Consider the following 27,316-nt stretch of genomic DNA (forward strand, 5'->3'; position numbering starts at 1 on the left):
AAGTTCTATTATAATTTATTATTTTAGACGTTCTCCACTGTTGCGTATATAATCCTAAAGTACAGATAAGAAAATGTTCATTTGCTTATTGTGCTGCCTTGGGGCTCTTTCAGCTCATCCTTGACTTTTGTTTTTTCACTTTTACTGAGCGCTAAGCAAAGCTCTAGAATATACTCTGAATTGAGAAGACAGACTGCACAGTTTCCTAAAAGCCACAAGCAAAGCCTGGTGTTTGCTATAAGAATAATCATATGTTTTGTAATCCTCCTTTTTTTTATGTAGTTAACTTTTGACTTTTGAAGACTTTTTGGCTCCATGCATTCCAACTCTGACAGATAGGCCTTGTCTGAGACTGGATTCATCATCCTGAAGAAGAGAGACCAGCTGCTTTACTGAACCTAATATACAGCGGTTATCATCTGGCCATCTGTCACCATCGCTCCAGATCACTGAGTCTGCTTGCCATATTATGTTCTTTGCAGGAGGTTTGCCTCATCATCAACCCATCCATCACCGCAGAAAAATGTGAAATGACCAAATTCATATGTTCAGTCTGAGAGTTGATGCAGATGTAATTCTTAAATGATTTTTGCTTTTATTGAACCTAGTTAAATATTCCCTGATTTGTGTTTTTGAATCATTCATCATTCATTGATTAATTCCCTCTGTCAGCAATAGTTTGTTGACTAATTTGACCATTTAATCAGGCATTCACTCAGTGAATCATTCTTGTAAATATGTACAGTCCCCTCCAAAACGATTGGAACAGCGAGGCCAATTCCTTTATTTTGCTGTACACTGAAAGCCTTTGGGTTTGACACCAATAGATGAATATGAGACAAGATATCAGTATGTCAGCATTAGGGATCGACCGATATGGGCCGATGCCGATACCAATTTTTTTCCATCACCCTTAGCCGATGACCGATTATGGACTGCCGATTTTCTTGGGCTGATTTTTGGGGCCGATACTGCTTTTGCTCCCTCAATTTACATAAAAAAAAATTACACAATGATAACAGGTCTCAAGTTTAAACAAACATTTATTGAACAGTAAAATTTAAGCTTAAAGGATAACTACCGTTTTTTACAACCTGGACCTTATTTCTAGCATAAAATACGATCATTTACTCACCCAGATAACTTTGGTGTCATTTGGCGTCGTTCGGACAAAATTAGATCCAGTGGAGCGCCGCGTATATCCATATAATGCGAGTGATCCGGGCACCGAAGCGCAGCCTCTATGAGCATTATCTGCCACGAAACTAGTTCATTTCACCAATATTTTGTTATGATACGCTAGTGCTATTCCCCTCTGAGTCCGGGCTTGTCTGTTATCAACATCCGGGGTCTGTAGGTTGACCTACTACCTCTGACCTGGAAGATATCATCTCTGAGCTGCGCGCGCACCCGCGACAGCCAGCTTGTTTACCTGTAGCTGCTACTGCTAGTTTGACCCCGGATGTTGATAACAGACAAGCCCGGACTCAGAGGGGAATAGCACCAGCGTATCATGACAAAATATTGGTGAAATGAACTAGTTTCGTGGCAGATAATGCATTATATAGAGGCTGCGCTTCGGTGCCCCGTCACTCGCATTATATGGATATAGCGGCGCTACACTGGATCTAATTTCGTCCGGATGACTTCAAATGACACCAAAGTTATCTGGGTGAGTAAATGATAATATTTTATGCTAGAAATAAGGTCCAGGTTGTAAAAAACGGTAGTTATCAATGCTACAGGCATGAATAAAACTACTGTACACTGTACACAGTAGGATTCAACAGCTTTGTTCAACTTTAGACCACACATACTTTCAATGTTGCCACACCGGGTTCTTGCGTTCAGCCATCTGTATGAAGAATAAATAAAAACACAGATTAGTATTAGATTAGATTAGTATCAATATTTTTGGAATCATCTTACATTCATATCACCCATATCATCACCCTTTCATCAATATCTACAACACAGCCCTGATGATGCATTGCTTGCTGATAAGACAGGTATAATTCATTTTTTCTGCACAAAATAAAGTGATCATGTCTTAGGCTACTATGCTGTCAGGTTTGGCAACACCAGAACATAAATCAGCAGGAAAATAAGTGTGATGTCAGAAGCACATTAAGCAACAAATTGTTCAAGTTTAAGTTTTAAATGGCATTATCAACTTTAAAAGGAATAAATATTCAACCATGTACGAAACATTTCTCTCATAGTTTCAGTTAAATCTCTCATCGATGTGATGGCTGCTCCTCCCCAGTGAGACACGCACCCCCCCTCCACACACAAACACACACACACACACACGTCAGCTGAGCTGACACTGACTGAAAAACTCCACCACCGCTGGATGATAACGGCAGCAAACGGCTCTAAACACGTTTTCACGAAACACTGACACAAAGTACTACATATAAAACATTTCTCTCATCATTAAAGTTCTTCTAGTACACACTAAAGACCTCTGATAGCCCCGCAATGGCTGCTCCACTCTGCTCTGCTGAGGGAGAGAGCACGCACACGCACACACACACACACACACACACGACACGCATCTCAGCCCGGCGTTCGCTTATTTAAACTCCTACAAACACCATGGAACTGAATTGACAACTTTGACATTACTACTAATATTACTTCATTACTAATATTTCAACTAAGTTTAACAGTTAGAGGCTAATTGAAAGTTTAAAACTTACCGTTGTTCTGAAGCAGCCTCCTGGGCAATGCCGCTTTCACCACTCTTCCAGTGGGGGAGGGGTAACGCGTCTGAATGTGCTGCAGGGTCTTCTGGCAACACAGAGCTGCCCGTGGATGCCTGTTTGTAAATCATGCCCAGAAAAAAACATTGGCGAAACCATCAAATATCGGCCCGATATATTGGCCGGCCGATGTATCGGTCGATCCTTAGTCAGCATTCATTTCCAGGTATTTACATCTAGATCTGTTAAGAAGATAGAAGATAGAAGATGGCACCTTTTATTTGAACCCATCCATTTTTCAAGTGAGCAAAATTAAACAATAAATAGCACTGAATGTCTACTCTCAGTTTCAGCTTTGAGTTTTGCCTTTGCCGACTGCATTTATAGTTAAAAAGGTGTAACCAACATAAAGACCAGAGAGCTGTCTATGGGCAAAAAGCACGAAATTTGGAGCTGAGAGAAGATGGAAAATCAATCAGAGCTTTTGCACAAACCATAGCTGGCCATAGCCATTACAACCACTTGGACTGTCCTGAAGAAGAAAGAAACCACTGGCGTACTCTGCAACAGACGTCCGACTGGTAGACGAAGAAAAACATCAGCTGAGAGCTGTAAAGAAAAACCCTAGAACAACTGTCGGGACATCACCAACAACCTCCAGAGGGCAGGAGTGAAGGTATCACAATCCACTGTTCGCAGAAGACTGGGAACAAAAGTACAGAGGCTACACCAGAAGATGCAAACCACTCATTAGCATAAGAATAGGAAGGCCAGAGTGGAAGTGGAATTGCAAAAAATTACAGAGGCAAGGCTCATAAGTTCTGGGACAAAGTTTTATGGACTGATGAGACAAAGATTAACCTTTACCAAAGGAATGGAAAGGCTAATGTGTGGAGAAAGAAAGGATCTGCGATGGGCTCATCGATCTTCATAGATGATGGCAGCAGCAAAATAAACCCTTCATCATGCAACAGGACAACGACCCAAGGAGTTCATCAGGGAAAAGAGGTGGAAGGTTTTAGACTGGCCAAGTCAATCTCCAGACTTAAACCTTATTGAGCCTTTTTTGAGGAGACTGAAGGGAATCACTGAAGGCTATTAGTTTCAAGTCCTCATCAGTTTTCTTGAAGTGTAACTCGTAGTCATAAGTACCTTTTAGGTATCTCAAAATATGTTTAGCAGCCACTAAGTTCTCTGCTTTTGGCTTTGCCAGTGTTTGCGACAGTTTACTCACTATCCAACTAATATCCGGTCTGGTACAAGCAATGGCATATATCAGACTGCCTACAATTTCCCGGTGTTCTTTGGGATTTTCAACATCATTGCTGTTGCCCTCCTTCTCGCTGTCACTTTCCATTTTTAGCTCACATGGGGTAGATCTAGGTTTACAGTCTGACATGGCAAACTATGGCATTTTTAGGATGTACCTTTTCTGACTCATTTTGATTTCCTTTCCCTTTTATTCAAACTCAATGCCCAGGAAGAATGTTATTTTCTCCAGATCTTTCATTTTGAATTGGGATTTCAGTCTCTTTGAACCTGTTGAGCAGATCGTTTTTGCTAGCTGCAATGATAAAATCATCCACCCAGATTAATACAATAATAGTTTCATTTCCTATCTGCTTTCTATATACACAGTGGTCAGATATATTTCTCACAAAGCTGTTTTCTTCTAGATCAGGGGTGTCAAACTCAAATACATAGTGGGCCAAAATTTTTAAAAATGGTACAAGTCGAGGGCCGGACTGGTTAAATGTTTATTGAAAACTTATTGAAATGACCTTATTGCACATATTGAACCTGGAACCAACAAAGCCTGTAAGCCCATAAAATAACATTAATCATTAAATAAATTAAATAAAAATAAAGAATAAATAAAATCAGTTGCATTTATTTTTTATGGCTCTATTTGCAGTTTTTTCAGAGTAAATTCAATTGAACACATTTTTCTACAGGCAAACAACAGCCAAAAAATTATTTCCCTCAAAGAAAAATCAAATATCCTGTTGTAGCAAGAAAAAAAAAAGAAAAAATGCAATTGGATTAAAAACTGAAAATTAGTTAAAGCTCAGTTTGCTGTTCTGTGATGCTCACTAGTCTGAGCCAGATACTTGGTGTCTCATCTTGGACACAAGTTCATCAATGTTTGGGGTCAGGTTCTGAGCTGAGGAAATCCTCAGGATTGAGTGGAGGTGTTCATCAGTAAGGCCACTCCTGTGTGATGTTTTGTTTATCTTCATCAAAGAGAACAGATGTACACACAGGTATGTGCTGCCAAACATAGAGAGCATTTGAGCAGCTTGGGTGCGCAGCTGGGTCATTGTGTTGGGGATGAATGAGGAAACTCTGCAGCGCCCACAGACTAATATTTTGCCTTAAGTGTGTCACTACACTGGAGCTCAATCAGCTCCATTTGGAGGTTTGATGGTGCGCTTTCCATGTCAGGTGCAAATGGATTACTGAGCAGTTCACACCTGCTTTTTTGGGCTTCAAAATCGGCAAATCGCCGTGTGAAGTCGGCACCAAGTATGCCGAGTTTTTCAGCAACTGTGTACTTGGGAAAACGGCGGTAGAGACCTGCTCTTTCATAGTTTGACAGCACGGAAAATGGCTCAAGTTTTCTTGCAGCATCTGCGTACATGTCAGTGATGACACTGCCCCGAACCTGAAGCTGCAGGTTGAGCGCATTAAGGTGGCTCGTGATGTCACACAGAAATGCCACTTCACACAGCATTTTTTTTATCTCGGAGCTGTGTTGTGTCTTTCCCTTTGCTTTCCGTGAACTCACATATCTTCTCACGCAACTCGAAACATCTTTTCAGCACCTTTCCCTGGCTTAGCCATCGCACATCTGTGTGGTAGGGCAAGTCACCATATTCTGAACTTAACTCCTCCGGAAAAGTCTTGAACTGGCGGTGATTTAAACCTTTGGCTCTGATGAAGTTAACTGCTTGTGTTATGGTGCTCATCACATGCTCCATTTTCAAGGCTTTGCCACACAACGATTCCTGGTGAATGATACAGTGATAAGCTGTCAGCTCACCTGTCATGTTTTCCTCCTTCATCTTCTCCCAGATCCGTCCCACCAAGCCACTCTTGACCGCAAATCGCGGGCGCTCCATCAGTTGTTAATCCAACAAGCTTATCCTGAAGCAAACCAAATTCATTTATACATCTGGATACCTCTTCAAAGAGATCTTTCCCCGTAGTTGTGCCATGCATTGATTGTAATCCCAACAACTCTTCTGTTATGCACAAGCTTGAGTCCACTCCACAGATGAAAATTGACAGCTGGGCATTGTCAGAAGTATTGGTGCTCTCATCCACAGCAAGGAGTATGCAATGAAATCTTTTCCCTTTCCCACAAGCTGTTGTTGAAGATCGGTGGCAAGCTGACATACATGATCAGCAACAGTGTTTCAGCTCAAGCTCACATTGAAAAAGGCTTGCTTCTTTTCTGGGCACACAGTGTCTCAAACTTTCATCATGCAGTTTTTGACAAATTCTCCCTCGGTAAAGGGCCGCGACCTCTGCTGCCACAACAAAACTGGCCTTAACAGCAGCCTCGCTTTGTGATTTGGCTTTTGTGAACATAGCCTGCTGTGACATCAGACTTCTTTTTAACTCTTCTACCTTCTTGAGCCTTTATTTCGTGTCCAGATGCTTGTTTCTGTCGTGGTGCTTCATTTCAAAGTGTCTTCTTACAATGTATTCTTTCATTACAGCCACACTGTCACCGCACAGAAGCACACAGCTTTGCCCTTTACATCCACGAACATATACTCTGCCTCCCACCTGCCTTGAAAACCTCTGTTCTCAAAGTCAACCTTTCGTTTAGCCATTTTTTGGGGGAGAGAGGTAGTTGAAAGTTGACACAGGTGAGTAGCTCCATAGGGCTGCTGATGAACGAGTAAGGCATGTTCCCGCGGGCCCGAGATTGACGCGCCAACGCACTGGCAATGCATTGTGGGACCTGGAGTATTATTGTGGTGCGTGCAATATACCGGCGGGCCAGCTTTAATAGTAACTAGATATTATCATGCGGGCCAAAGATAATTCATTCACGGGCCGGATGTGAGTCTTTTAATGAGTTCTTGAGTTTGACACGTGCAATAGGGCCTTCGCAGGTTTCCTGCTCAGGCCCTAATTAAAGCTGCAAGCAGTGATGAACGGGCCCTCGCCCCACGTATGCTGGGCTGTGTCCACGATGTGGCCCTAGAGCTCACACATCAATTATATGTCATGTTGTAGTGTATAGTGCCTTAGTAAGCTTCTGTCAGAAATGTATATATCTGTTATTTGTGAGAGAAAGTGTGTGTGTGTGTCTTTTGGTTTCACTTCGGTTTGGTTTTGCTTGCTTTTATTGTGTGAAGCTCTTTGTGCTACATTGTATTTGTATGAAATGTGCTATATAAATGACATCTGATTGATTGATATGAGGCTGACTTCCTGGGTCCTGTGGGTGCTGCCATGGAAAGGTTCCTACCTAAATAGGTGCATGTGACGCAAAACACAACATAGCCACCTAGTGGACAGTTTGTGTCCAACACACACCATACATTGACATGGCTCTTACAATGGCCAAGCATCGAAATTAACGGTCAGCTCACCAGGTACAACATAGGCGAAAGCTTTTGACAGAAATGTATGTATGTGTTATGTGTGAGAGAAAGTGTGTGTGTGTGTCTTTTGGTTTCACTTCTGTTTCGTTTTGCTTGCTTTTATTGTATGACACTCTTTGTGCTACATTGTATTTGTATGAAATGTGCTATATAAATGACATCTGATTGATTGATATGAGGCTGACTTCCTGTGTCCAGTGTGTGCTGCCATGGAAAGGCAAAACACAACATAGCCACCTAGTGGACAGTTCGTGTCCAACACACACCATACATTGACATGGCTCTTACAATGGCCAAGCATTGAAAGGTCGGACCATCACGCCCACCAGGAATAACGTAAGCAAAAGTTTTTGACAACATTTCATCATGAAGGTATGAGGATGAGACTTAGTGACTGGGAAGTCTGTGGTGTTAAATCTGTAGGACAAGCTAGTTAGGCTATGAGGCATAAAAATGGATTTTAAATGGGAGAAAATGGCGATGTTCTGAACTTTGAACCAAAATGGCAGACTTCCCGTTGGACTAGGTTTGCGACATTTTGTGAATTTGCGCATAGAAATTTAGCGCGACAGTGGGCGTGGCCTACATCACACAATTCAGCTGAATTTAAGAAACATGTAGATATAAGGTTTAAAACTATGCGACATATGTGGGAGTTATTGGGAAAAAACGCTTTTGTCTTGATAATAGCGCCACCTGCTGGTCATTTTTGGTGTGTGAGTTACAGGGGCCAGTCTATACCACCCCTATGAATTTTGTTGACATAATTGTTATGGTGTGGGCACAGTGCCAAATATAAAATTAGACTGCCACCAGAGCACCACCTAGTGGCGGATTGGTAACACTTATCATGTGGAAGTAGTAACCTGAGTTTCATGTCATTCGGACAGACCAATGTGGAGATCTGCAATACTTCCTGTTTGGAACAAAATATGCAGGAAGTTGTTATTTAATAACCTGAGTATTCTTTGGAATATCCCAAAATATTTTGATAACTTTTTGTCAGGAGCGTCCACAGATGCTGTGTGCAAAGTTTCGTGCAAATCGGTGAGATTTCCTGGGAGGAGTTAGCAAAAGTAGGTTTGCGACATTTTGTGAGTTTGCAAAAGAAAACAGAGGTGGAAATGGGCGTGGCCTATATCACGAGATTCAACACAATTCAGGGAACGTGTGGATATAAAGTTTTTTTTAGATTATAAAATTTTTCGGCATGCCTAATGCGTTTGCCAAATAAAATCGCATTTTCATCCATGTTTAGGCAGAGAAAAATGTGATCATTTGGGACAAAGAAAAATAATAATCACTTGAAAAACAATAGGGAACTTGCATGTTCCTGCTCGGGCCCTTATTAAAACTGCAAGCAGTGATGAATGGGCCCTTGACCCATGTACGTCGGGCCGTTGCGCTGTCAGAGGGCGCGGGGCCGGATTTGTGCTTGCCCATTACCTGTGAAAAGGTTCCTACCCAAATGGGATATGGAGACACAAAACACAACAGTGCCATCTAGGGGACTATTTGTGTCCAACACACAGCATACATGGACATGGCTCTTACAATGGCCAAGCATCGAAATTGACCTCACCGTCACGCGCCACCAGGTATATCGGAGGTGAAAGCTTTTGATAACTTTTCATCAACAAGGTCTGAGGATGATACTGAGTGAATGTGAAGTCTGTGGTGTTAAATCTGTAGGACAAGTTAAATAAAGTACAAGGCTTAGAAATGGGTGAAAGTGTGAGCAAAATTTCTACTTTGAACCAAAATCGCCAAATTCCTGTTTGACTGAGGGTATGGGTCCAAGAGGGTTGTTTGTGCTTCTGGTCATGATACTTGTGTGTACCGAATTTCGTTGATGTGTCTGCTTGTAGTAGGCGGGGCTTCAAGTCTGAAATATTCCAGGGGGTGCTATAGTGCCATTTTTAAACTTAAAAGACCCAAACCCATATCAGATATCTGTGTTCGTGACTGGGGATGCATGTGCAAAATTTGGCGTGTGTATGTGTTTGTCTGTGCGTACGAAATGGGTAAAGCCATTAGGGGGCACTACTGAGCTGTCGTGCCGCACCTGAGGGCAGTTATGGTATCGAATTTACGTACTCATGGGTCAGAACCTACATGCCATATTTAGCATGTATGTGGTGAGAATGCTACGATACACTTTGGATGATCCGTGTTGATTTCTTTCTTTGTCTTCTACTGTATTTGGTAATCAGGCTTATTTGCATTCCAATAACTGAGCGTATGTGTGTGTGTGTGTGTGTGTGTGTGTGTCTGTTTCTGTTGTCAGGCTGAAGGGGGTCCTGGAGCAGATGGACCGTGGTGTCGTAGACTTGCGGGAACTCAGAAGGAACCTGGAGCTGGCTGCTGCCATGTTGGACACTGTTTACACTGATGAGACAAGGTAGGAGTGAATAGACTGATGGGCGAATGGATATGAAATATGAATGCATAATTGAATCCTTGTCACTGGTTGTCCAAGCTGTGACTGACAGATGTTTCTTTCTGTTCTGAAGGCGTCTGTTGGACACTGAGGATGAGCTCAGCGACTTTCAGGCGGAGTCAGTGCCCAGTGAAGTACGTGATTGGCTGGCATGTACCTTCAGCAGGAAGATGGGTGTGGCCAAGCGTCGTCCTGAGGAGAAGCCAAGATTCCGGAGCATTGTCCATGCAGTACAAGCTGGCATATTTGTAGAGAGGTAAAAAAAACCTTTTTTTTTTATAGAATAAATAAATAACAGTTTAGGCCCTTTTCAATTATATATATTTTAAAGTATTTGACCTCACCTAAGTAGATTTGCAACAAGCTACAAAATCAACATTCGTATCCAAGTTATATTTCAAAATTCTTATCCTTTTTTTAACAGCTAAGAAACATTTTATTAACCATTGATTAAGCAATTGTAAAGGTTTAGAAATTCCATTCATTGTTTGTTTACAGTGAAATAACTATTAACTAAAGTTTAATTCACAATAAATTTACCATTTATTAACAATGGTTATTAGAAACGGTTACCTTTCTACTTTCTACACCAATTACATCCTTAACACTCTTTCTACAAGGACAAAAACAAAACAAAACAAAAACAAAACTGGTATATTTAACCTGGTGTATTACCCATAAATGTGGCTATTGCAGGTCTGTGGGTCGTGCACTTTGCCACCTCTGTGATAGAGATTCAGGGAAATGAGAGCTGCCAGAACTGCTTTCCTGTCTAACTAACTTAGGGATCAGTACCTGGAGCTACATGACGCTCTTATATTTAGTCATGCCCTAAGATTTGAATTTTGTAGTCTTTTTTTTTATTGGCAATATATAGCCAAAAGAATATGTACACCTTTTTCCACATACGTTGCCAAGTAGTAGCCATAGTGACAATTGTGTGTTTCTAAATTTGTGTCAACAGTTTGTATTTGTCCATTTCCTGTTTCAACATGGCAACATACCCATGCATAAAACCAGCTCCATAAAGAAATGGTTTTCCCTGCTTGGTTTGGACGAACTTGCTCTGCACAGAGCTCTGACCTCAATGCCATCCAACACCTTTGGAATAAACTGAAACACCCGCTGTGTACCATGCTTCATCATCCAACATCAATGTTGGACCTCAATAATGTGACTGACAGGGAGCAGGTCCCTGCAGCCAGGTTCAACATTTGGTGGAAGGACTGAAACCTGTGGGTGACTGAACCTGCCAAAATCAGAAATATATAAAAATATATAAATGGTTGATGAATAAATAATATACCATTACAAACAAAATTGAAAGTAAATGTATTAATTTATAAAATGTGACATATGAATGTGAAATATTTCTGCTTTATTTTGCCTCTGTATTTATTTTCCTTTCCTTTCCTACAACTATTTATATATTTTCCCATTTTCATTAGGGCATGAGCACGAATCTCGTGCGAGGACCTATTGTATCTGTAAGGATTCTTTATTATTATACTTCTTTGGCGCATATTTGGCGGCCTGAACATACCCCAAAACTCACCAAACTCGGAATATACGTCACATGTGCGCGCCCACATCTGAATTCAAAATGATTGGGGATGGGTGTAGCCAGGGGACTCCATAGCGCCACCTAACGTCGGGTCAGGCCGCGAAAACATTCTCGGATCGTCGTGAAATTCGCAGGACTCATGGGTATCAAGGATTTAGCCAGGAATTATTTTTGTCGGAATTTTTGGTGCAACAGGAAGTCGGCCATCTTGAATGGCGTGTGGCGATTTTCATAATTTCGACGCTGTTTACTGGACTTTAGGATGTTCGCAGACTCACCAAATTTGGCCCGTAGCTTCTTACCCATGAGTACTTTAATTCGATACCACAAGTGCCCCCATGCGCGGCACGACAGCTCAGTAGCGCCCCCTAACGCCCCCTTATGGCTTTTCCCATTAATTTTTTTTCATGTTTTCGCCTCATACTTTATGTAACTTGTCCTACAGATTTAACGCCACAGACTTCACACTCACTACATATCATCTTCAGACATTGATGATGACACCTTGTGAAAAGCTTTTGTCTACGTTATTCCTGGTGGGCGTGGCAGTGCGATGACCCCTTATGGCTGTTCCCATTCTGTAGGAATCCGTTTCTAAGCCTCGTACATTAACTAACTCCTTCTACAGATTTTACACTACAGACTTCACATTCACTCAGTAGCATCCTCATACCTTGATGATGAAAAGTTGTGCTAAGCTTTTGCCTACGTCATTCCTGGTGGGCGTGATGATACAGTTTGTTTCAATGACCCCCTTATGGCTTTTCCCATTCTGTACGGACCCAAGTTCTATGGCTTGTAGTTTAACTATCTTTTCCTACAGATTTAACACTACAGAGTTCACATTCACTCAGCAGCATCCTCATGCCTTCTACAGCCTGTGTTGTGCCTGGTGGGCGTGGGCGTGGCCGTGCGGTCAATTTCGATCCTTCGCCAACAAACAGGAAGTACTTTTAACTTCAACATACAAGTTCCCATTTACACCAAATTGCTAACACATAGAGGGGCTGGCCCTGAATACGTCTCTGCATCAATACTGTGTCATATCTATAGCGCCACCCACTGGACACAGGAAGTCACTGAATATTCCACTGTTGTGTTTTGTGTGACACGAATCCCATTTAGGTAGGACATTTACACAGGCAAAGAGTGAGGACACATCTGGGCGCGCAGCTTCCGACGGCGCCACAGCCCAACGTACGTGGGGGGGCGAGGGCCCGTTCATCACTGCTTGCAGTTTTAATTAGGGCCCGAGCACAAATCTTGTGCGAGGACCTATTGTATCTGCTAGGATTATTTATTATTAGGGCCCGAGCACGAATTTTGTGCGAGGACCTATTGTATCTGCTAGGATTATTAGGGCCCGAGCACGAATCTCTTGCGAGGACCTATTGTATCTGTAAGGATTATTTATTATTAGGGCCCGAGCACGAATCTCGTGCGAGGACCTATTGTATCTGTAAGGATTATTAGGGCCCGAGCACGAATCTCGTGCGAGGACCTATTGTATCTGCTCGGATTATTTATTATTATTATTATTATTATTAGGGCCCGAGCACGAATCTCGTGCGAGGACCTATTGTATCTGTAAGGATTATTAGGGCCCGAGCACGAATCTCGTGCGAGGACCTATTGTATCTGCTAGGATTATTTATTATTAGGGCCCGAGCACGAATCTCGTGCGAGGACCTATTGTATCTGTAAGGATTATTAGGGCCCGAGCACGAATCTCGTGGGAGGACCCATTGTATCTGTAAGGATTATTAGGGCCCGAGCACGAATCTCGTGCGAGGACCTATTGTATCTGTAAGGATTATTTATTATTAGGGCCCGAGCACGAATCTCGTGCGAGGACCTATTGTATCTGTAAGGATTATTTATTAGGGCCCGAGCACGAATCTCGTGCGAGGACCTATTGGATTCGCTCGGATTATTAGGGCCCGAGCAGGGAACCTGCAAGGACCCTATTGTTTTTGTAGTGTTTCTTATTATTAGGGCCCGAGCACGAATCTCGTGCGAGGACCGATTGTATCTGCTAGGATTATTTATTAGGGCCCGAGCACGAATCTCGTGCGAGGACCTATTGTATCTGTAAGGATTATTTATTATTCTTTGTCCTTCCCCGAGATTGCATATTTGGCAGCCTGAACATACCTCAAAACTCACCAAACTTGGAATATAGATCAGACCTGGTGAAAATTTTTTTAATCTGTTGTCGTTGTGAACTTCCACCACTAGGTGGCGCTATAATCAAGCTAAGTGCGTTTTGGCTTATTACTCCCACATACTTTGTCGCACATTTAAAAACCTTATATCCACACGTTCAGTGAATTGTGCTGAATCTCGTGATATAGGCCACGCCCATTTCCGGTTACCTAATTTTTTCGCAAATTCGCAAAATGTCGCAAACCTACTTTTGCTAACTCCTCCCAGACAATTTCACCGATTTGCATCAAACTTTGCACACAGCATCTGTGGACCCTCCTGACCCAGAGTTGTGCTAAGCATGTTGATATTCCAAAGATTACTCAAGTTATTAAATAACAACTTCCTGCACATTTCGTAACAAACAGGAAGTGTGGCATATCTCCACATTGGTCTGTCCGAATGACATGAAACTCAGGATACTACTTCCACATGAGCCCCTCAGGCTCTGTGCAAAATTTTGGCTGATGACCACTAGGTGGCGCTCTTTAAATTAAAGTAATTTATATCTCAACATCCGTTGGTCGGATTATCATAAAATTTGGTACACTCATTGCCACTGCCCTCCTGACGATAGCTGTAAAAGGGGTTACCGATCTGCCACTTGGTGGCGCTCTGGTGGCAGTTTAATTTTATATTTGGTACTGTGCCCACACCATAACACTTATGGATATGAAATTGATATGGGTGGTATAGACTGGCCCCTGGAACTCACACACCAAAAATGACCAGCAGGGGGCGCTAAATGGCTCCACAACGCCCCCTGGAATATTTCAAACTGTAAGCCCCGCCTCCTACGTGCACGTACATGAACAGATTTTGGTACGCTTATGTATCATGACCAGACGCACAAAAAACCCTCTTGGACCCATAACCTCAGTCCAACAGGAAGTCTGCCATATTGGTTCAAAGTTGAGATTTCGTTGCCATTGTCACCCATTTCTATGCCTCGTACATTATTTAACTTGGCCTACAGATTTAATGCCACAGGCTTCACATTCACTATATATCATCTTCAGACCTTGATAATGAAAAGTTGTAAAAAGCTTTCACCTACGTTATTCCTAGTGGGCGTGGCAGTGCGTTCAACTTCGCGACCCCCCTTTTGGCTGTTCCCATTCTGTAGGAACCCATTTCTAAGCCTCGTACATCGTTTAACTTGGCCTACAGATTTAACACCACAGACTTCCCAGTCACTATATATCATCTTCAGACCTTGATAATGAAAAGTTGTTAAAAGCTTTCACCTACGTTATTCCTAGTGGGCGTGGCAGTGCGTTCAACTTCGCGACCCCCCTTATGGCTTTTTCCATTTTGTAGGTACCCATTCCTATGCCTCGTGCTTTAATTAACTCGTCCTACAGATTTAACGCCACAGACTTCACACTCACTATATATCATCTTCAGACCTTGATAATGAAAAGTTGTAAAAAGCTTTCACCTACATTATTTCTAGTGGACGTGGCAGTGTGTTCAACTTCGCGACCCCCCTTATGGCTGTTCCCATTTTGTAGGAACCCATGTCTAAGCCTCGTACATTGTTTAACTTGGCCTACAGATTTAACACCACAGACTTCACAGTCACCAAGTATCATCCTCATGCCTTGATGATGAAAAGTTGTGAAAAACTTTTGCCTACGTTATTCCTGGTGGGTGTGGCAGTGTGTTCAACTTCGATGACCCCCTTATGGCTGTTCCCATTCTGTAGGAATCCTTTTCTAAGCCTCGTACATTAACTAACTCATCCTACAGATTTAACACCACAGACTTCACATTCACTCAGTAGCATCCTCATACCTTCAACAGCCTGTGTTGTGCTTGGTGGGCATGGCGGTGCGGTCAATTTAAATCCTTCGCCATCAAGCAGGAAGTCCTCACAACTTCAACATACAATTGTTGATCTGCATCAAATTGCTAACACATGTAGAGGGGCTGGCCATGAATATGTCTATGCATCAATACTGCGTCATATCTATAGTGCCACCCACTGGACACAGGAAGTCACTGAAGGTGTCACTGTTGTGTTTTGTGTGACACGAATCCCATTTAGGTAGGACATTTACACAGGCAAGGGGCAAGCACAAATCTGGGCGCACAGGCCTCCTACAGCGCCACAGCCTAATGTACGTGGGGGGGCGAGGGCCCGTTCATCACTGCTTGCAGTTTTAATTATTATTTTTTTTTTGTCCTTCCCCGAGTTCGCATATTTGGCGGCCTGAACATACCCCAAAACTCACCAAACTTGGAATATAGATCAGACCTGGCGAAAATTTTTTTAATCTGTTGTCGTTGTGAATTTTCACCACTAGGTGGCGCTATAATCAAGCAAAGTGCGTTTTGGCTCATAACTCCCACATACTTTGTCGCACATTCGAAAACCTTATATCCACGCGTTCAGTGAATTGTGCTGAATCTCGTGATATAGGCCACGCCCATTTCCGGTTACCTAATTTTTTCGCAAATTCGCAAAATGTCGCAAACCTACTTTTGCTAACTCCTCCCAGACAATTTCTCCGATTTGCACGAAACTTTGCACACGGCATCTGTGGACCCTCCTGACAACAACCAATAAAAAGAATTTTGATATTCCAAAGAATACTCAAGTTATTAAATCACAACTTCCTGCACATTTCGTACCAAACAGGAAGTGTGGCATATCTCCACATTGGTCTGTCTGAATGACATGAAACTCAGGATACTACTTCCACATGAGCCCCTAAGGCTCTGTGCAAAATTTTGGCTGATGCCCACTAGGTGGCGCTCTTTAAATGAAAGTAATTTATATCTCAACATCCATTGGTCGGATTATCATAACATTTGGTACACTCATTGCCACTGCCCTCCTGGCAATAGCTGTAAAAGGGGTTACCGATCTGCCACTTGGTGGCGCTCTGGTGGCAGTTTAATTTTATATTTGTTACTGTGCCCACACCATAACACTTATGGATATGAAATTGATAGGGGTGGTATAGACTGGCCCCTGGAACTGACACACCAAAAATGACCAGCAGGGGGCACTAAATGGCTCCACAACGCCCCCTGGAATATTTCAAACTTTAAGCCCCGCCTCCTACATGCACGTACATGAACAGAATTCGGTACGCTTATGTATCGTGACCAGACGCACAAAAAACCCTCTTGGACCCATAATCTCAGTCCAACGGGAAGTCTGCCATATTGGTTCAAAGTTGAGATTTCGCCGCCATTGTCACCCATTTCTATGCCTCGTACATTATTTAACTTGGCCTACAGATTTAACACCACAGGCTTCACATTCACTATATATCATCTTCAGACCTTGATAATGAAAAGTTGTAAAAAGCTTTCACCTAAGTTATTTCTAGTGGACGTGGCAGTGTGTTCAACTTCGCGACCCCCCTTATGGCTGTTCCCATTCTGTAGGAACCCATTTCTAAGCCTCGTACATTGTTTAACTTGGCCTACAGATTTAACACCACAGACTTCCCAGTCACCAAGTATCATCCTCATGCCTTGATGATGAAGAGTTGTGAAAAGCTTTTGCCTACGTTATTCCTGGTGGGTGTGGCAGTGTGGTCAATTTCGATGACCCCCTTATGGCTTTTCCCATTCTGTACGGACTCAATGTCTGTGCCTCGTACTTTAACTAACTCATCCTACAGATTTAACGCCACAGACTTCACATTCACTCAGTAGCATCCTTTTACCTTCAACAGCCTGCGTTGTGCTTGGTGGGCGTGTTGGTGCGGTCAATTTAGATCCTTCGCCATCACGCAGGAAGTCCTTATAACTTCAACATACAATTTCCCATCTGCATCAAATTGGTCACACATGTAGAGGAGCTCACCCAGAATACGTCTCTGCATCAATACTGCATGATATCTATAGTGCCACCCACTGGACACAGGAAGTCACTGAAGGTGTCACTGTTGTGTTTTGTGTGACACAAATCCCATTTAGGTAGAACATTTACACAGGCAAGGGGCAAGCACAACATCTGGGCGCACAGGCCTCCGACAGCGTCACAGCCCAACGTACGTGGGGGGGCGAGGGCCCGTTCATCACTGCTTGCAGTTTTAGTTAGGGCCCGAGCACGAATCTCGTGCGAGGACCTATTGTATCTGCTAGGATTATTTATTATTAGGGCCCGAGCACGAATCTCGTGCGAGGACCTATTGTATCTGCTAGGATTATTTATTAGGGCCCGAGCATGAATCTCGTGCGAGGACCTATTGTATTTGCTAGGATTATTTATTATTATTATTCTTTGTCCTTCCCCGAGATCGCATATTTGGCGGCCTGAACATACGCCAAAACTCACCAAACTTGGAATATAGATCAGACCTGGCGAAAATTTTTTTAATCTGTTGTCGTTGTGAATTTTCACCACTAGGTGGCGCTATAATCAAGCCAAGTGCGTTTTGGCTCATAACTCCCACATACTTTGTCGCACATTCAAAAACCTTATATCCACGCGTTCAGTGAATTGTGCTGAATCTTGTGATATAGGCCACGCCCATTTCTGGTTACCTAATTTTTTCGCAAATTAGCAAAATGTCGCAAACGTACTTTTGCTAACTCCTCACCGCCAATTTCTCCGATTTGCACCAAACTTTGCACACGGCATCTGTGGACCCTCCTGACAAAAACCATTTAAAAGAATGTTGATATTCCAAAGAATACTCAAGTTATTAAATGACAACTTCCTGCACATTTCGTACCAAACAGGAAGTGTGGCATATCTCCACATTGGTCTGTCCGAATGACATGAAACTCAGGATACTACTTCCACATGAGCCCCTAAGGCTCTGTGCAAAATTTTGGCTGATGACCACTAGGTGGCGCTCTTTAAATTAAAGTAATTTATATCTCAACATCCGTTGGTCGGATTATCATAAAACTTGGTACACTCATTGCCACTGCCCTCCTGACGATAGCTGAAAAAAGGGTTACCGATCTTCCACTAGGTGGCGCTCTGGTGGCAGTTTAATTTTATATTTGGTACTGTGCCCACACCATAACATTTATGGATATGAAATTGATAGGGGTGGTACAGACTGGCCCCTGTAACTCACACACCAAAAATGACTAGCAGGGGGCGCTAAATGGCTCCATAGCGCCCCCTGGAATATTTCTAACTTTAAGCCCCGCCTCCTACATTCACAAACATGAACAAAATTCGGTACACTTATGTATCATGACCAGATGCACAAAAAACCCTCTTGGACCTATAACCTCAGTCCAACGGGAAGTCTGCCATATTGGTTCAAAGTTGAGATTTCGCCGCCATTGTCACCCATTTCTATGCCTCGTACATTGTTTAACTTGGCCTACAGATTTAACGCCACAGGCTTCACATTCACTATAAATCATCTTCAGACCTTGATAATGAAAAGTTGTTAAAAGCTTTCACCTACGTTATTCCTAGTGGGCGTGGCAGTGCGTTCAATTGCGATGACCCCCTTATGGCTTTTTCCATTTTGTAGGTACCCATTTCTATGCCTCGTACTTTAATTAACTCATCCTACAGATTTAACACCACAGACTTCACATTCACTCAGCAGCATCCTCAGACCTTCAACAGCCTGTGTTGTGCTTGGTGGGCATGGCGGTGCGGTCTATTTCGATCCTTCGCCATCATGCAGGAAGTCCTCATAACTTCAACATACAATTTCCCATGTTCACCAAATTGCTCACACATGTAGAGGGGCTGGCCCTGAATACATCTATGCATCAATACTGTGATAAGTGAACAAATGGCTCCATAGCACCCCCTGGAATATTTCAAACTTGAAGCCCCACCTCCTACATGCACACATATTAACGAAAGTCGCATATGCATCATGACCAGACGCACAAAAATCCCTCTTGGACAAATGCCCTCAGTCCAACTGGAAGTCCGCCATTTTCCTTCAAAATCAATCCTTCGCCATCAAGCAGGAAGTCCTGATAACTTCAACATACAATTTCCCATCTGCATCACATTGCTCACATGTGTAGAGGGGCTCACCGTGAATACGTCTCAGCATCAATACTACGTCATATCCATAGTGCCACCCACTGGACACAGGAAGTCACTGAAGATGTCACTGTTGTGTTTTGTGTGACACGAATCCCATTTAGGTAGGACATTTACACAGGCAAGGGGCAAGCACACATCTGGGCACACAGGCCTCCGACGGCGCCACAGCCCAACGTACGTGGGGGGGCGAGGGCCCGTTCATCACTGCTTGCAGTTTTAATTAGGGCCCGAGCACGAATCTCGTGCGAGGACCTATTGTATCTGTAAGGATTATTTATTATTATTAGGGCCCGAGCACGAATCTCGTGCGAGGACCTATTGTATCTGTAAGGATTATTTTTTATTATTATTATTATTATTATTATTTTTTGTCTGTCTCCGAGATCGCATATTTGGAAGCCTGAACATACCCCAAAACTCACCAAACTTGGAATATAGATCACACCTGGCGAAAAATTTTATAATCTGTTGTCGTTGTGAATTTTCACCACTAGGTGGCGCTATAATCAAGCAAAGTGCGTTTTGGCTCATAACTCCCACAAACTTTGTCGCACATTCAAAAACCTTATATCCACGCGTTCAGTGAATTGTGCTGAATCTCTTGATATAGGCCACGCCCATTTCCGGTTACCTAATTTTTTCGCTAATTCGCAAAATGTCGCAAACCTACTTTTGCTAACTCCTCACCGCCAATTTCTCCGATTTGCACCAAACTTTGCACACGGCATCTGTGGACCCTCCTGACAAAAACCATTTAAAAGAATGTTGATATTCCAAAGAATACTCAAGTTATTAAATCACAACTTCCTGCACATTTCGTACCAAACAGGAAGTGTGGCATATCTCCACATTGGTCTGTCTGAATGAAATGAAACTCAGGATACTCCTTCCACATGAGCCCCTAAGGCTCTGTGCAACATTTTGGCTGATGACCACTAGGTGGCGCTCTTTAAATGAAAGTAATTTATATCTCAACATCCGTTGGTCGGATTATCAAAACATTTGGTACACTCATTGCCACTGCCCTCCTGACGATAGCTGAAAAAGGGGTTACCGATTTGCCACTAGGTGGCGCTCTGGTGGCAGTTTAATTTTATATTTGGTACTGTGCCCACACCATAACACTTATGGATATGAAATTGATAGGGGTGGTATAGACTGGCCCCTGGAACTCACACATCAAAAATGACCAGCAGGGGGCACTAAATGGCTCCACAACGCCCCCTGGAATATTTCAAACGTTAAGCCCCGCCTCCTACATGCACGTACATGAACAGAATTCGGTACGCTTATGTATCGTGACCAGACGCACAAAAAACCCTCTTGGACCCATAACCTCAGTCCAACGGGAAGTCTGCCATATTGGTTCAAAGTTGAGATTTCGCCGCCATTGTCACCCATTTCTATGCCTCGTACATTATTTAACTTGGCCTACAGATTTAACGCCACAGGCTTCACATTCACTATATATCATCTTCAGACCTTGATAATGAAAAGTTGTAAAAAGCTTTCACCTACGTTATTCCTAGTGGGCGTGGCAGTGCGTTCAATTGCGATGACCCCCTTATGGCTTTTTCCATTTTGTAGGTACCCATTTCTATGCCTCGTACTTTAATTAACTCGTCCTACAGATTTAACGCCACAGACTTCACACTCACTATATATCATCTTCACACCTTGATAATGAAAAGTTGTAAAAAGCTTTCACCTACGTTATTTCTAGTGGCCGTGGCAGTGTGTTCAACTTCGCGACCCCCCTTATGGCTGTTCCCATTCTGTAGGAACCCATGTCTAAGCCTTGTACATTGTTTAACTTGGCCTACAGATTTAACACCACAGACTTCCCAGTCACTAAGTATCATCCTTATGCCTTGATGATGAAGAGTTGTGAAAAACTTTTGCCTACATTATTCCTGGTGGGTGTCGCAGTGTGGTCAATTTCGATGACCCCCTTATGGCTGTTCCCATTCTGTACTGAGCCAATATGTCTATGCCTCGTACTTTAACTAACTTATCCTACAGATTTAACACCACAGACTTCACATTCACTCAGCAGCATCCTCATACCTTCAACAGCCTGCGTTGTGCCTGGTGGGCGTGGCCGTGTGGTCAATTTTGATCCTTCGCCATCACGCAGGAAGTCCTTCTAACTTCAACATACAATTTCCCATCTGCATCAAATTGGTCACACATGTAGAGGGGCTCACCCAAAATACGTCTCTGCATCAATACTACGTCATATCTATAGTTCCACCCACTGGACACAGGATGTCACTGAAGATGTCACTGCTGTGTTTTGTGTGACACGCATCCCATTTAGGTAGGAACTTTCGACAGGTAACGGGCGGGCACACATCTGGGCGCGCGGCCTCTGACGTTGCCACAGCCCAACGTACATGGGGGGGCGAGGGCCCGTTCATCGCTGCTTGCAGTTTTAATTAGGGCCCGAGCAGGGAACCTGCAAGGACCCTATTGTAATTGTAATGATTATTATTAGGGCCCGAGCACGAATCTCGTGCGAGGACCTATTGGATTCGCTAGGATTATTATTATTATTGTTCCATCCCCAAAATCGCATTTTTCACTGCCTGAACATACCCCAAAACTCACCAAACTTGGAATATACGTCACACCTAGCGAAAAATTTTATAATCTGTTGTCGTTGTCAATTTTCGCCACTAGGTGGCGCTATTATCAAGGAACGTGCGTTTTGCCTAATAACTCCCACATACTTTGTCGCACATACAAAAACCTTATATCCACGCGTTCAGTGAATCCTCCTGAATCTCTGGGTATAGGCCACGCCCATATCCGCCTACCGTTTTTTTTCGCTAGCTCGTGAAACGTCGCAAACCTACTTTTTCGAACTCCTCCCAGGCACTTTTTACCGATTTTCACCAAACTTTGCACACAGCATCTGTGGACCCTCCTGACAAAAAGTTATTAAAAGAATTTTCATATGCCAAAGAATACTCGAGTTATTAAATTATAACTTCCTGCAGATTTCGCTCCAGACAGGAAGTGTTGCATATCTCCACGTCAGTGTGTCCGAATGACTTCAAACTCAGGATCCTACTTCCAGATGAGGCCCTAAGGCTCTGTTCAAAATTTGGGATGATGACCACCAGGTGGCGCTGTTTAAATTCAACTATTTTATATCTCAACACCGGTTGGTCGGATTAACACAAGACTTGGTACACTCATTGCCAGTGCCCTTCAGAGGATACCTGACGAATGTGTTACCGATCCGACACTAGGTGGCGCTCTGGTGGCAGTTTCATCTGAGATTTGGCACTGTGCCAACACCATAACACTTATGGATATGAAAGTCATTGGGGTGGTATAGACTGGCCCCTGTAACTCACACACCAAAAATGACCAGCAGGTGGCGCTGTTATCAAGACAAAACCGTTTTTGGCTAATAACTCCCACATAACATGGTGCATATTGTTAAATCGTATGTCTATGTGTTCCCTGCATTCAGCTGAATTGTGTGATGTAGGCCACGCCCACTTTCGCGCCAGAATTCCATTCGCAAATTCGCTAAATACCGCTAACCCATTTTTTCGAACTCCTCCTAGGCAATTTATCCCATTTCCACAAAACTTTGCACACGGCATCTATGGACCCTCCTGACAAAAAGTTATCAAAAGAATTGTGATAGTCCAAAGAATATAAAAAATATAAAACAACAATTTCCTGCACATTGTGGCCAAACACACAGTCTTGCCTATCTTGATGAAATAGAGTCCAATTAACACTAAACTTTTTGTAATTGTGTTGGATGGGCTGATGAGGGTTTGTACAAAATTTGGTGCAAATCAACCAATAGGTGGCGCTTTTATTGCTAAATGATGAAAGAACAGCTAGTTTGAAGGATTTTTAGCTCCTCTTCTAGGTTTATAATGGGTGTGTATTGCGTGAGCTAGAGTGGGTGACATCATCGCTAGAGTGCAGAGCAGCTGCAAAAACTTTAGAAAAAACTCTCTTCCGCTTGATTTGGGTCCCACAGCTTTTACTTCACATAGACAATATATACATAGAAATGTAGGAAATCTTGTTGGCTTTCACATGATCATCTTATTTCAGATGTGCGACTTAAACTTTTGGCTGTGGAAGCCCTAGAGTGACAAGAACTCCAGCAACTCCGCCATAAGCCGCAGTGTTAACTTTGAGCCTAAATCTCTGGAGCGGAGCAGACGGTACCGGTTTTGTCTCTCGCTCTTGTGCCCTCATTTTTCACTCTACAGAAATAAAAAATACATCACATGGTTCAGCAATGTCTCCTGTTACTCACTGTATACATATTTTGGCCATAACCATTACACTTTTTTCTAAACCTGCAGGTGTTTGGGAGGTGTTTTCCCATTCATTCTTATTGGGACATTTTCAACTTTGGTTCTGCTACTGCTCCAGCATCTGTGCAGCTACAGAAACTGTCTGGCTGTCAAACTGTTCAGCTTTTTAAGCTCTTTCAGCCTATTACTTTCAGCTTTTCAACCTTTTCAGCTTTTTCAAAAATTCTGCTTCATGTTCAGCTATAGAAACCATTCAGCTATCAAAACATTCAGCTTCATGTTCAGCTAGAGAAACAGTTCAACTATCAAAATGTTCAGCTTTTTAAGCTCTTTCAACCTATTACTTTTCAGCCTTTCTTCCTTTTCAGCTTTTGAAAAAATCTGCTTTTTCTGCAAATTCTTCACCCAAAATACGTCTCTGCATCAATACTACGTCGTATCTATAGTGCCACCCACTGGACACAGGAAGTCACTGAAGGTGTCACTGTTGTGTTTTGTGTGACACGAATCCCATTTAGGTAGGACATTTCCACAGGCAAGGGGCAAGCACACATCTGGGCGTGCGGCTTCTGACGGCGCCACAGCCCAACGTACGTGGGGGGGCGAGGGCCCGTTCATCACTGCTTGCAGTTTTAATTAGGGCCCGAGCAGGGAACCTGCAAGGACCCTATTGTTTTTGTAGTGATTATTAGGGCCCGAGCAGGGAACCTGCGAGGACCCTATTGTAATTGTAATGATTATTATTATTTTTTTTATTTTTCTTCTGACAAAATGATCGCATTTTTCACTGCCTGAACATACCCCAAAACTCACCAAACTTGGAATATATGTCAGACCTGGCGAAAAATTTTATAATCTCTTGTCATTGTGAATTTTCGCCACTAGGTGGCGCTATTATCAAGGAAAGTGCGTTTTGCCTAATAACTCCCACATACTTTGTCGCACATTGAAAAACCTTATATCCACGCGTTCAGTGAATCCTCCTGAATCTCTGGGTATAGGCCACGCCCATATCCGCCTACCGTTTTTTTTCGCTAGCTCGCAAAATGTCGCAAACCTACTTTTTCGAACTCCTCCCAGGCAATTTCACCAATTTGCACAAAACTTTGCACACAGCATCTGTGGACCCTCCTGACAAAAAGTTATTAAAAGAATTTTGATATGCCAAAAAATACTCAAGTTATTAAATTACAAATTCCTGCAGATTTCGTTCAAAACAGGAAGTTTTGCATATCTCCACATTTGTGTGTCCGAATGACTTCAAACTCAGGATCCTACTTCCCTATGTGGCCCTAAGGCTCTGTTCAAAATTTTGCCCGATGACCACTAGGTGGCGCTCTTTAAATTGGAGTAATTTATATCTCCACATTGGTTTGTCGGATTAATATGAAACTTGGTACACTCATTGCCAATGCCCCCCTAAGGATAGCTGACGAAGGTCATACCGATCCAACACTAGGTGGCGCTCTGGTGGCAGTTTCATTTTATATTTGCCACTGTGCCCACACCATAACACTTATGGATATGAAATTCATAGGGGTGGTATAGACTGATGCCTGTAACTCACACACCAAAAATGACCAGCAGGTGGCGCTATTATCAACACAAAACCGTTTTTGCCTAATAACTCCCACATAACATTGTGCACATTGTTAAACCTTATATATATGTGTTCCCTGCATTCAGCTGAATTGTGTGATGTAGGCCACGCCCACTTACGTGGTAAATTTGCATTTGCACATTCCGGAATGTAGCAAACCTCCTTTTTGGAACTCCTCCCACCCAATTTCTCTGATTCGCACCAAACTTTGCACACAGCATCTGTGGACCCTGCTGACGAAAACTTATTAAAATAATTGTGATAGTCCAAAGATTGGCCAAAATATGAAACAACAATTTCCTGCACATTGTGGTCAGACAAACAATCTTCCATATCTTGATGAAATACAGTCCAATTAACACTGAAGTTTTGTTTATTGTGTTCCATGGCCCAATGACAGTTTGTGAAAAAATTGGTGGAAATCATCCAATAGGGGGCGCTTTTATTGCTACGTGACGAAACAACAGCTTGACTGCCTTCACTTTTGATTCCTCAATGGACATTGTTGCATGAACAAGCCCCGACAGCAGCATGCAGCGACAGCAGCATGCCCCGACAGCAGCATGTAGCGACAGCAGCACGCCGCGACATCAGCACGCCCCGACACGCGTGGACTGCGAGGGCCCGTTCATCGCTGCTTGCAGCTTTAATTATTAGGGCCCGAGCAGGAAACCTGCGAGGTCCCTATTGTAATTGTAATGTTTATTATTATTTTTATTTATCCCAAATGATCGCATTTTTCACTGCCTTAACATACCCCAAAACTCGCCAAACTTGGAATATACGTCACACCTGGCGAAAAATTTTATAATCTGTCGTCGTTGTGAATTTTCACCACTAGGTGGCGCTGTTATCAAGGAAAGTGCGTTTTGCCTAATAACTCCCACATACTTTGTCGCACATTCTAAATCCTTATATCCACGCGTTCAGTGAATCCTCCTGAATCTCTGGGTATAGGCCACGCCCATATCCGCCTACCGTTTTTTTTCGCTAGCTCGCAAAATGTCGCAAACCTACTTTTTCGAACTCCTCCCAGGGAATTTCACCAATTTGCACAAAACTTTGCACACAGCATCTGTGGACCCTCCTGACAAAAAGTTATTAAAAGAATTTTGATATACCAAAAAATACTCAAGTTATTAAATTACTAATTCCTGCAGATTTCGCTCAAAACAGGAAGTTTTGCATATCTCCACATTGGTGTGTCCGAATGACTTCAAACTCAGGATCCTCCTTCCCTATGAGGCCCAAAGGCTCTGTTCAAAATTTGGGATGATGACCACCAGGTGGCGCTCTTTAAATTAAAGTAATTTATATCTCAACATCAGTTTGTCGGATTAACACAAAATCTGGTACACTCATTGCCACTGCCCTCCTGAGGATAGCTGACAAATGTGTTCCAGATCCGACACTAGGTGGCGCTCTGGTGGCCGTCTCATTTTGTATTTGGCACTGTGCCCACACCATAACACTTATGGATATGAAACTCATTGGGGTGGTATAGACTGGCCCCTGTAACTCACACACCAAAAATGACCAGCAGGTGGCGCTGTTATGAAGACAAAAGCGTTTTTGCCTTGACTGCCTTCACTTTTGATTCCTCAACGGAAGTTGTTGCGTGAACAAGCCACAACGGCAGCATGCCCCGACAGCAGCACGCCCCGACACGCGTGGACTGCGAGGGCCCGTACATCACTGCTCGCAGTTTTAATTATTTTTAGTTTTTTTCCTTCAGCCGAAATGATCGCATTTTTCACTGCCTGAACATACCCCAAAACTCGCCAAACTTGGAATATATGTCACACCTGGCGAAAAATTTTATAATCTGTTGTCATTGTGAATTTTCGCCACTAGGTGGCGCTATTATCAAGGAAAGTG

The 27,316-nt window shown here is 43.0% G+C and overlaps 1 protein-coding gene across 1 annotated transcript in view; it reads left to right on the forward strand.

Moving 5' to 3' along the window:
• Positions 1-27,316, forward strand: part of LOC311262208 (dual specificity calcium/calmodulin-dependent 3',5'-cyclic nucleotide phosphodiesterase 1A-like) — a 182,240-nt gene that overhangs the window by 47,285 nt on the left and 107,639 nt on the right. Inside the window, exons 3-4 of the mRNA XM_084361456.1 lie at positions 9,618-9,731; positions 9,844-10,026. Of these exons, the coding sequence (XP_084217582.1) occupies positions 9,618-9,731; positions 9,844-10,026 (297 nt within the window). The remainder of the gene's footprint in view (positions 1-9,617; positions 9,732-9,843; positions 10,027-27,316) is intronic.

This window comes from Pagrus pagrus (genome assembly GCF_965226575.1).
Source record: "Pagrus pagrus genome assembly, chromosome: 9".
Lineage (NCBI taxonomy): Eukaryota > Metazoa > Chordata > Actinopteri > Spariformes > Sparidae > Pagrus > Pagrus pagrus.